Source organism: Rhinoderma darwinii, chromosome 4, assembly GCF_050947455.1.
Source record: "Rhinoderma darwinii isolate aRhiDar2 chromosome 4, aRhiDar2.hap1, whole genome shotgun sequence".
NCBI lineage: Eukaryota > Metazoa > Chordata > Amphibia > Anura > Rhinodermatidae > Rhinoderma > Rhinoderma darwinii.
In genome coordinates, this window is record NC_134690.1 from 99,952,888 (window position 1) to 99,965,621 (window position 12,734).

Below are 12,734 nucleotides of genomic sequence, written 5' to 3' on the forward strand. Positions count from 1 at the left end.
TGCTCAGTTGTGCAGCGGGGCCTCCCACTTCTCTTTCTACTCTGGTTAGAGCCTGTTTGTGCTGTCCTCTGAAGGGAGTAGTACACACCGTTGTAGGAAATCTTCAGTTTCTTGGCAATTTCTCGCATGGAATAGCCTTAATTTCTAAGAACAAGAATAGACTGTCGAGTTTCACATGAAAGCTCTCTTTTTCTAGCCATTTGGAGAGTTTAATCGAACCCACAAATGTAATGCTCCAGATTCTCAACTAGCTCAAAGGAAGGTCAGTTTTATAGCTCCTCTAAACAGCAAAACTGTTTACAGCGGTGCTAACATAATTGCACAAGGGGTTTCAAGTGTTTTCTAATCATCCATTAGCCTTCTAACACAGTTAGCAAACACAATGTAACATTAGAAAACTGGAGTGATGGTTGCTGGAAATGGGCCTCTATACACCTATGTAGATATTACATTAAAAAACAGACGTTTGCAGCTAGAATAGTCATTTAGCACATTAACAATGTATAGAGTGTATTTCTGATTAATTTATTGTTATCTTTTCTAAGTGACAATAAACTTTTGAACGGTAGTGTATGCATTGGTGCGGTCGTAATAACCTGCACAACAATTTTTTTTGCATCATTTATGATGTGTACGCTGTACAAAAATAATAAAAACTGCTTTCTTTCACTTATTGTGGGGCACGAGGTGCGATGAATTTAGCCTCCATGTGCCTCACATTAATAGTAATTAACCCCATCATGTACCTCACACATTAACCCATTATGACTGAGAAACATGATGGGGTTAATTACTATTAATGTGAGGCACATTCAAAATTCATCACACCTCGTGCCTCACATCAGAAAACGAAAGAACTTTTTTTTTTTATTACTGTTGGCAAAGTATCGTTTTGGTATCGTAATTGCAATACTACACAAAGTAATCGGTATCGAAGTCCAAATTCTGGTATCGTGACATCCCTAGTCTTTAAGATATATCAAGTTTGATGAAGGTGCAGTCACTCTTTAAATCAGAAAATAGGCTGATCCTTAAAGGGTTATAGCAGAAAAAGTTCCTGTTTAGGTCTGTTGGCCCTTTAAAACGTGCAGGGATATTAATTGTTTACATTTTAGTTTCATTTAAAAAAAAATAAAAAATAAAAAGAATTTCTCTAGAATTTTTTCCCATTTTTGCAATTTTGACATTCGAGTGACTGCCTTCTGTGTGCGCAAAATCAGCATGAACAACAAATCAAAAGCCAATCGGGGAAAATCTCCTATATAATCTGCATATTGCATACTGGACTTTGATGGCAGTCAATAAAACCTACAAAGAGATCCTCTCTTATAGCAAACCCGAGGTACCTCACCAAGCCATGCAGACAGTGACGTCAGGGGTGAAATATCACGTAGACTGATAAAGCACAAAAGATGACGCCGAGCATTGAATGTACAAAGAGCACTTGCAAAATAAGGAAACAAATGGCAGCCTAAATGTTGGCAAACCTATTACTAGTATATACGACCCAGTATCCATCCATTTAAGTTCACACGTAATGTAAATACTGCAGATTTTCCAAAACAGGTTTTGTTGCGGAAAATAAGTGGATGAAATTTGAAAAAATCTCATCCCCACGCTGCGTAAATGATAAGCGGAAAAACTGCTCAGAAATTTTAACCCGCAGCATGTCAATTGGATTTGCGTAATCACTGGGAAAAGAACGCCTTTACTAGCGTTTCGCTTTACTCCAGCTTCGTCAGGAGTAAAACTGCAGTCAATATTACAGTAAGGCTTTATTCACATGCGCGTGTCCGATTTTCATGCATATCGCTGTCAGTGTTGCGTCAATGTGGTCACCGCGTGTCATCTGTTTTTCTCCTCTGCGAGCACTTTCTGGTGTTACTTTTTTTTTATTTCTCTGCATCTCTCTAGCAACTGATGCATGAAAAACGAAGAGCACACAAATATCGCCCGTGTGCTGTCCGTTTCTTCACGACTTCTATCCGCGAAAACAGAAAAAAATAGGAAATGCGGCAAGTTTCACGAAACGGACACACGCTCTGAAAAAACATGGATGTGTGAATAACCCCATTGAATTGGTCAGTTATTCAAACAGACCGCACACGGAGGTGAAATGTTTGGGTTAATAAGGCCTACTACAGCGGTCTCAAACGCAAGGCTGTAAGGGCATGCTGGGAAATGTAGTTTTACCACAACCATCAGTCAACTAGGTGTCAAGAAATGGTAAATAAGACTTGCTCAGTGCTGTGTTCTGTGGGTACCGCGGCTGGACAAAGTACCAGCCTTTTTCTATTAATGACTGAGATAGTCCTTGTCTGGCTACTAATAAATAAATAAACAAGAGGTCTAAGGCTTTGTTCACATCTGCGTCAGGGCTCTATTCGGACGTCCCCATCTGAACTTTCCGCCAGAATGGAGCCCTGACAAACCATAGGTGGTCGAATACGCTATTGATTACGTCAAAACGACGAAACCCTTGCACAGCTGAGACAAACTGAAACCATTGGCACCGGATCCATCACCAGTGAAATCAATATTGATGCAAAGGGAAACCTATGGTGTCCGTTTGTTTCAGTCAGGGTCCCGTTCTGACGGGAAGTTCCGATGGATTGTCAGAACGGGACCCTGACGCAGATGTGAACGAAGCCTAACTGGGTTAGGTCTGATAACAGTATATCTGTGTGTGTGTCATGTAACACCGGATGAAATGTCCTCATATAGTTAGTATAGAACACTGAAGGAAGAGACCTAGTGCGGAGTGTAGGTGTTATATCTAATGATGATGAACTGCAGCTCATTCGCTCCAGAGGAGACACGACACGTCACTATAGTCAGACACGCGGCAGCTTTCTTCTAATTCCCACAATGCTCATTACGTTTTTATTACAGAGAGTCTTCGCTTGTATCAGAGCGGTGAACCCAAACTATAAAAATCACTCAGATTCTCAGGTATACAAAGTCCTATGAAGTCCTGTGACAATGTGTCCATTAGCGAGAATTATTAACCATTGAGAAGAGGGATTCTGTAAAACCTAGTCTCTCATGAAAATGTTATTTGTATGTTGATTGGACAATGTTTTATCATTTGTAATGTTTTGGAAAGTAAAAAATTGGTCCTCTTCTGTAAGTGAACATATGTAGTGCTCTATAGTCGACACGCACGTCAGATAAATGTCAGCAGCTGAAATCAGATCGGCTGACAGTGTAACGTGCACAGCCGCAGCTCAAGTGCCCACTAATGGGAAGTTAGATTTAAAAATGGCAGGTCATCTGTTACCCTGAGACCCCCCCCCTCCCCCCCTTCCTGCAGCAGATCCAAGCTTAAAGAGTGACTGCACTTTCAAACTTTTCACATGTCAGAGAGACATACCAAAAGTTTGGATCGGTGGGGGTCCGGGTGCAGAGACCCCCACTGTTGCTGAAACGAAGGTAGAGACGCACTCAGTTGATAGTTTGCACCTTCGGCTGTGATTGGCGCTCGACACCTTGAAGTCGGGATCATAGACGTTCTATGTGCCGCTTATCTTCAGCCGGACAGGCAGTGGCAATTTTTGAGCCAAATACAGGAGTGGATACAAAAGAGGAGACGGATCAGTCTTTGCTTTATATTTTTCCTTCTTTTTGGATCCACTTCTGTATTTGGCTAAAAAAAAAAAAAAATCAAAGTCTGCATGTGATTCCAGCCTAAGGCCCCATGCACACGACCATAAAAAAAAACCTCCGTAACTGCAGACCGTAATACGGTCCGCAATTACGGACCCGCCCAGTTCTATTGGCCGCAGACACCTTTACGTATTGCTACGGATAGTTGTCCGTGCCATAGAAACGTGCCGTGAATTATGGAGCATGTTCTACTTTTAGTTTTTTACGGGCCGCACTCCCATACTTTGTATGGGAGCATGGCCCGAAAATGCGGCCCGTGGCGGTCGGCCGTGCCCGCAATCGCTGGCCGTGATTACAGAGATGGCCATGTGCATGAGACCTAAAGGCATTGTTTGAGATTAGAGCAAAAGCTCTGCTTTTTTTCCCCCTATAGAATAGCATCACACCTGTCCATGGGCTTCCTAATATTGCTGCTCAGTCCCTTTCAATTGACTAAGATGCAGTACCAGGCAGACCGTTCACAGACCGGAGCAGTACAGGGTTTTTTTTGGAGGGGGCAGCGGATCCTTTTCTGTAATCTTATACAGCCACTTTATGTTTCTTATATAAAAGGGAATTAAAATCAAGTTCTGATCTTAGGGACCATGGCACACAGTTTAACACAGATTGTCTTAGTTTATACACATACTATATGGACAAAAGTATTGGGACGCCTCTTAATCATTAAATTCAGGTGTTTTATTCAGTCCCATTCCCACAGGTGTATAAAACCTATTCATGCAGTCTGCATTTACCAACGTGTGAAAGCAGGAGTCGTACCAAAGAGTTCACTCAATTTGAGTGTGGTCTGTAATGGGATTTCTTCCCTTCCCTTCTGATTAACGGTGAGTTTTATTATTGCAAAGTGGAAGCGTTTACGAACCACGAAGTGCCGTGCACATAAAGTTACAGTGCAGGATCGCCGAGTGCTGAGGCGCATAGTTTACAAAAGTCGCCAACGCTCTACTGGCTCAATAACTGCAGAGTTTCAAACCTCCTCTGGCATTAACATCCGCACAAAAACCGTGCCCCGGGAGCTTCATGGCATGGGTTTCCATGGCCGAGCAGCTGCATGCCAGTCTTTCGTAACCAAGCGTCGGATGGAGTGGTATACGGCCGCCACCGGACCCTGGAGCAGTGGAAACGTGTTCTGTGGAGTGAATCACGCTTCTCTATCTGGCAGTCTGATGGAGGAGTCTGGGTTTAGCAAATGCCAGGAGAATGTTACCTGCCTGACTGCATTGTGCCACCTGTAAAGTTTGGTGAAGGAGGGATAAAGCTATGGGGTTGTTTTTCAGGGGTTGCCTAGGCACCTTAGTCCCAATGAAGGGACATTTTAATGCTTCAGCACACCAAGACATTTTGGACAATTGTTTGCTCCCAACGTTGTGGGTACAGTTTGGGGTTCGGCCCTTTTCTGTTCCAGTATGACTGTGCCCCAGTTGACAAAGAAAGGTCCATAAAGACATGGTTGGGTGAGTTTGGTGTGGAAAATCTTGACTGGCCCCGAGCCCTGACCTCAACCCCATCCAACACCTTTGTGATGAACTTGTAGTGAGATTGTGAGCCAGGACCTCTCATCCAACATCAGTGTCCAATCTCACAAATACTAGGGCAAAAATCTTGTAGAAAGCCTTCCCAGAAGAGTGGAAACTGTATTACCTGCAAAAGGGGGTTGGGGGGTGAAGAGGACCAACACCATATTAATGCCTATGGATTTTAGAATGGGATGTCATTAAGGCTCCTGTAGATGTAATGTGTAGGTGCCCCAATACTTGTGTCCATATAGTGTCCATACAAATCTCGTGCATTATTCTCTACAGACATCTAGCAGCCGGTATATTTAGGCCACCTGCACATGGGACGGAAATGCTGAAGAATTTCCATGCAGGAATTCTGCGTTTACGCAAAATAAATTGAAACATTGCAGATTAACAATCCGCACCACAAGTCAATTTCCGCAGCGTGTGGATGAGGTTTATTCAAATACACATTTCCTTCCCTTATAAGCGATCGCCCCTCTGTAGAGGCTCCCTACAGTTTCTAGAGCTGTGGTCACACACAGGACTCTTCTTTCTGGTCTAGTTCGGGTATGTTCACACGGCCTATTTACGGACGTAATTCGGGCGTTTTTGCCCCGAATTACGTCTGAAAATAGCGCCTCAATAGCGCTGACAAACATCTGCCCATTGAAAGCAATGGGCAGACGTTTGTCTGTTCACACGAGGCGTATATTTACGCGCCGCTGTCAAATGACGGCGCGTAAATAGACGCCCGCGTCAAAGAAGTTACCTGTCACTTCTTTGGCCGTAATTGGAGCCGTTATTCATTGACTCCAATGAATAGCAGCGCTAATTACGGCCGTAATGGACGCGGCGTTCAAGCGCCTGCACATGCCGGTACGGCTGAAATTACGGGGATGTTTTCAGGCTGAAACATCCCCGTAATTTCAGCCATAACGGACGCCCTCGTGTGAACATACCCTTACATTCTTAATGTTCTGATACCACAATGTGAACACATTGGAATGACAGACTTACACAACGGACTAGTGGCGACCAAACCACCACATCATGATCAGAAGATACATTTGTACACACTTGTCTAGATGCCTCTTACATTTACTAACATTACATACATCAGTATCAGAATAAAAGGAGACTATACAAATGTGAATCAGCAACTTCAGGAAAAGTGACCAACAACAGAAACATCTGAACAGACAGGAATATTGGCAGAGCCTTATGAAACCTACCGTGTCTCACGACCCCATTCTACTAAAGATCGCTAGTTTCAATGTCAGCAGATGACTAACCAGTAAAGATAAGCGGCATCAAACCGTTTTTAGGCCGGGTTCCCACGAAGCGTAAACGCTGCGAAATTTCCACAACTGAATTCTGTGCGGAAATTACGCAGCATTTACAGTAGCATCAAAGTGGATGAGACATAGAAAATCTCATGCCCACGCTGCGGGGAAAAAAATGCAGCGTAAACGTTAATAAATTAAACTGCGGTGCAAAATGTAATCCCGCAGCATGTCAATTTATGCTACGTTTTCGTTGCGGGTTTTCCCCATTGAATTCAATGGGGATGCAAAACCCGCAACAGAAAGCCAAGTGTGGCAACTTTTGCTGCAGAATCAAGAGACTCCGTTGCAAAAAACGCAAATCAAGAAAAAAAAAATGTCATTGATTTGTGCAACATTTCACGTTCCAGTGAGCAATCCAACATACAGCACCGAATTATTATACATCTGCGTCACTGTTTTGTGCATGCGGTGCTGAAAAAGATATTTTGTGTCATTTGACATGGCATGAGAAAACAGCTGGTAAAGTGAACATTTTCCAACAATGTGCCCAATGATTTATAAAACAGCCCCGCTGACAGACTTAGTGGGGACCGAACGTCTTCATAATTGTGAATGGAGAGCTTAGAGAAATACTTATTAGGAAACTGCAGTTTATGCAATTCCCGTAAGTATTTGTATAGGTTATTTTAAGGGGTTGTCCACTTTCAGAAAATTAATGTTAATTTAGTATCATTAAAAGTTATACAATTTTCCAATATACTTTCTGCATTAATTCTTCACGCTTGTTGTTATTCAGTAGGAACATCCAGTGGATAAATTCTGTCCGTGGTCACGTGATGGACACACAGGTGCTGGGATCGTTAGGAGACACAGCTCTGATACACATACTGTAACGAGCCGTGCACCTGTGTGTCCATCACATGACCACGGACAGAATGTATCCACTGGAAGTAAACAATGACTGCACCTACTGAATGACAACAAGCAGAGATCTTATAAACCGTGAGGAATTAACACAGAAAGTATATTGGAAAATTGTATAACTTAATTATACAAAAAAAAATAACATTAATTTGCTGTACTCAGACAACCCTCTGCATCCACAAGTCTTAACCCTTAAATGACTAACTTATTTTGGCTCTTAGCGACCAAGATATTTTTTTTCTGTGATTTCATTGTCGCATTCAGGGATCCAGACATTTTTTATCTTTCCGTCAACATAGCTGTATGAGGGCTTGTTTTTTGCAGGACGAGTTGTCATTTATTGGGTACACTGACTTTTTTTAAATTAACTTTTGTTACAACTTTTCGGCGGGGGGGGGTGGAAAAAAAACTAGTCCGTTGTTTTTTTGCGTTTCGTTCTTATACAGTTTACCATGTAGTTTAAATAGCGTATTAACTTGATTGTTCAGGTTGTTATGATCGCCCCGATACGTGTACTCTTTTTTTTCTTTTTACACTTTAACAAAATAAAACCACGTTTAATAAAAAAAAAAAAATAATGGCTTTATTATTTTGTTACTATGCACAGTTTAATGAACTTTATCTGACATTTTTTAATTCCACGAGGCGACTTTACCATGCAATCTCTTGATCAGTTATAGAATTCTTTGGTAAACTTATTACTACAGGTCAGTGTAAAACGGACAGGCAATTAGGCCATGACTAATAGGAATACAGCCATAGCAGTCCTGGGGGCTTTGTTAGGCCTTGGCAGCCAACCATCAGCACCTTATTGCATTCACGGGCCACTGATGGGTTACAGAGGAAGCCCCCTTCCTTTATAAACCACTTGGATGCTGCAGTCACTATTGACCGTAGCATCTAAGGGGTTAAATGGCTGGGTTCGGAGGTAACGCTAATCGCGGCCATTAGAGCGGGAGCTCGGCTGTCATCATACAGCTGAGCGGCCGCTCCTCCCGGCACAGGACACCTGTGCCAGCTTAGACCTTATTCATAGGAGCGTGTCTGATCAGTCCGCCGGTTTTCACGTCTATGACTGTCCATGTGGTGTCAGTGCGGTTTCCGTGTGTCATCCATTTTTCTCGTGTGTTTCTCCTCTGCAAGAACTTTCTGGCTTTACGTTTTTTTATGTCTTTATTTCTTTAGCAACTGATGCGTGAAAAATAGACAGCGCACCGATGTCATCCGCATGTGGTCAGCTTTTTCACCCACCCAATAGACTTCAAAACGCGACTGAACCGCAAAAACAGACCAGAATAGGACGCATGAAATAACTCGGTTGTGTAAATAGCCCCATTGGGTTGCATTGGTCAGGACTCTGCGAGTTACTCAAACTGACAGCACACGGGTGTGAAATACGCTCATGTGAATAAAGACATACTGATGCGCTGTAAAAAGCCTGCTGCATGGGGAGCAGACATGAGGGCCCTCAGGGACAAGGCCTATTGGCGGCACTAAGGGGGTTATCCGGTTTTTGGAAATCAAAGCCTAGTCATTCTACAATTAAAAGTTTTGCAACTTTCTAATATACTTTGTATTTTCATTACTCCCCATTTTGAAGATGTCTGCTTGCTGTCATTGTTTACATTCAGAGGATGAAAGAAAACCTGTCCTGAGGGTGTCCACCTGATCCAGCTGCAGGGCTAGGTACAAGGGAAAGCTCCAAAACACTGCAACAAGCCCTGAACTTTATCAGGACAGGATGTAAACAACAAAAGCTTCTGTTCACTGACAGCAGGCAGTGATTTAACAAATAGTATGGAGTTGAAACAAGCATATTAGAACGTGGCAGAATATATATATATATATGCTGCGCTCACCGCCCTGGCATGCTGGATACATGACCATCTCAGGACTGACATAGGAGGTATAGAAGTGATCAGGGGGCAGACATCTTTCTGGACTTCCTGTCAGGGATGCCATTGAACTGTACAGTAACCCTCCTGCCAGAGTGGAACGGCTGACAACAGGGAACAATAGACTTAATCCACCTGCTCCATAGGTGCACATTAGCTTTATGTTCTCTCTATTCATTTAAGACATTGGCAGCAACAAGCCGCAGACAGGACCCGTGGGCGATGCTGACATCTGGCCCTTGTTATAAGAGGGCCCTGTCATTGTGCAAGCAGATACCCCTGTGCTGGGTGATCACCCCACCTCCAGTGTTTACTGCCAGGAAGCAGCCCCCTCCTCCTGCCATACACCCCGCCTCCCTGTATGTGCCCCCAGTTAATCTCTCCGCTTTCCAGCGTCTCTTACCGGGAAGGCCCGGATCCTCATCTTGGTGTCCTTCCTGCTGCCGGTGCCTTTGCTGAGGTTCGACATGTCGGCGACTAATCGTCGTCCTCTCGGCCCCGGGGCCCCTCCTTGTCTCCTCCCGGCGTGCGTCGGTCTGAGGAGGCCCCGGGCCCGGCCTATCAGAGACCTAGGTACTCCTGTAGCGTCCTCTATCCGGGCCTGTTTCCCAGCAGCGCGGCTGGAAGAACGTACTATTCTGTACCGGAACTAGTCTACTCGGCGCTGACTAAACCCCTCCGCGATGGCGGACAAGCATCTCTCACTCAGCTAGCTCGGCCGGTGGGAGGAGCGTGCGAACGGGGAGGCTCTCGCGAGACTTCACACCTCTTCCTCCCCTCCTCACACTTAGCCCTCTATGGTGTGAAATGTAAATGACTAGAATTGAAGCCAACAAGGCGCCATGTTTGAGCTCCTATTTCCGCTGCAATGCAAGGTAGAATCTCATAGGACGAAATGCGGGTAACAGCTTGACTACGCCCACTTGCGTGATGCTCCGGGCCACTCCCACGTGACGTCTCTAGTTTTATTTGCATACATTCATGATGCTGTCAGCCGTGCGTCTAGTCCTTCAACATCTTTATTGACACGTGCGCCAGCGGACAAGCTGACATGTAGCGTTTTATGATCTGTCGGCTCCTGGCACGCAGTGCAATGTTGTGCAATGAGCAGGTGACGATAACTTCTACAGGAATTCCGAGAAATAACCTCATGTAGAATGAGTCCAGCGCGACACCGTCATCAATTGTGTGAACGTGTTGTCAATGGAAAGGTCGTGATTCCCTGTAGGACTGCAAATACGAACTATTTTCATACAGGCATCTTTGTGTGGTCACAAGATTACCAGATATAATTTTGAAAATATAAAAAAATTATTTCATGTTTTTTTAGTAAGTGCTAAGAATTTTGACATGTATCCCATGGGTGTAACTACAGTGGGTGTAAAGGTAGCAGTTTCATCTGTGCCCTAGTTGCCTGAAGGGGCCCAAAGTCCTATCAAAGTCCTTATTAGGCTGGATTCACACACTGAGTGAAGATCAGTTCCGTTTATTTGAATGGAACTTGTAGAAATCCATGTACCTGCTGCAGAAACAACTCCATGCAGATGAATGGAACTGATTTTCAGTCGAAGCAATTTCTGCAACAAAATCTGCCGCCTGTGACTGCCCCCTAATGCTGGGTGAGGGGTCTGTTACACATATGTTATATTGCGGCCACGTAGTTTCACGTTATCCTTCTGTGGATCGCCATAGGAACTACGGATCCTCTGCTAGACAAAACAATGAGGTTCTGTCACAACACATATTTGCCAACTTTTAGGCTATGTTCACACTGCAGATTTTGCATGCATTTTTCAAGCTAAACCCAGAATTAAATTCAGGAGGGCATACCAATAACGTATTGCTTTATATATTTCTTCTGTTTAGGTTCCGTTTTTGATTTTCGCTTAAAAGTGCATTAAAAATCTGCAGCAAAGGTTTCGTTTTATATTTAGGTTTTTGCATAGTGTGCCTATATGCTTTCTGCCCGACTGTGGACTGAGTGAAACGTCTATCTTATTCCTCTCAGATTCAACAACACGAATTTAGAATCAATTTGTATCGTTGCATTGAATATTCTAGGATCTTCTGATATGAGTGTTATTTATGTAGTATTTATATATTTTGTATATTTATTATTTTGTTTATCATTTGTGTAAAAATACTGATATGTTGCGTAGATTTTGGTTTAGGGACATATATATATATATATATAATTTTTTTTTTGATATATTATAATAAAAAAAATTTTTATCATCAATATATTGCTCTGCACTGGGACTGCAAACATACTTGATACTATTTTGTGATTAATGAATAGTAGATATTTATATAATTCAAAGATAAATGTATATGCACATAAATTGAACACCTTTGTATGTCTTTATCTGTTTTAGATTGCACCATTGTTGTATTCATGATTTTATCTATATAGTTGGAAAACTTTATTGTCACTTTTGAGATATTTGCTGTTGTTTTCAAAACTGAGATACACATGTTTATCTAATTAGATATGGATATGTATATTTACATCTGTATCTATTTCTACCTCCCTACGTCTGTATCATATTCTATCTGCCATTGTACAGCAACATTATGTATTATCTGTGTATACTTTGTTTTTAGATAGAATATACTCTATATCTGCTGTAGTCTGTGTCAGATAGATTATAAACTGCACTTCCATCACTTCGTATATCGATAGCAGTTGCTTATTTCACGTTCTTTAGCGGTTTATGTACCTCTTCTCTGTTGCTCATAAGTTTTCATTCCTACACCTTTTTATTTATTTATTTTTCATTATTTATTTTGTCATCTATTTTTATTTATTATTTCTTCACATTTATTATGCACTACACATAGACGATCATCTTACTAAGATATCGATATTTCTTCTCTCTTTTATATTTACTTCTTGTAGCATCACTCACAATACATATGTAGATTTGCATTACGCTATCAGGGCATTATATTGGTATATATACACAAACTACATCTCACTACACACAATCTTAGGGGGGATTCACACCAGCGTGATTTGCGTGCGTGCAGGCCGCGTTTTTTTTCGCGCGCCACGCACAGCCCTATAGAAGTCAATAGGGCAGTTCAAACAGTGCGTGATTTTTGCGCAGCGTTCGTTCGCTGCGTACAAAACGCGACAGGTTCAATATCTCTGCGTATTTCGCGCATCACGCACCCATTGAAGTCAATGGGTGCGTGAAAATCACGCATGTCATACGGTGGCAGCAGCGCCGAACGCGCGTTTTTCACGCAGGACACGTTGTCTCTATGCTAAGGAGTTTGAACTAACGAGTTGAAACCAGCAGAAAAGCAGGAAGTAGCTTACACAGCAGGTTTTCAAAAAAGAGGCCAAACCGTTTACTACAGCACCACAAGCAGCTTGCAGCCATGCCTCGGCAGATGGATGTGGCTAAGCTCATCGCGTTAGTTCAGGAGCGTCCGGAGGTCTGGAACACCCATGC

The 12,734-nt window shown here is 42.8% G+C and overlaps 1 protein-coding gene across 2 annotated transcripts in view; it reads right to left on the bottom strand.

The window, feature by feature from the left end:
* The window catches only part of CUL3 (cullin 3), a 113,749-nt gene extending 103,678 nt beyond the window's left edge, over nt 1-10,071 (bottom strand). Inside the window, exon 1 of one of the 2 annotated variants that reach the window (XM_075861428.1) lies at nt 9,677-10,071. In XM_075861428.1, the coding sequence (XP_075717543.1) occupies nt 9,677-9,742 (66 nt within the window). In that variant the 5' untranslated portion in view covers nt 9,743-10,071. The remainder of the gene's footprint in view (nt 1-9,676) is intronic. The other variant, XM_075861429.1, reaches the window with a different exon arrangement.
* Nucleotides 10,072-12,734: the final 2,663 nt, after the last annotated feature.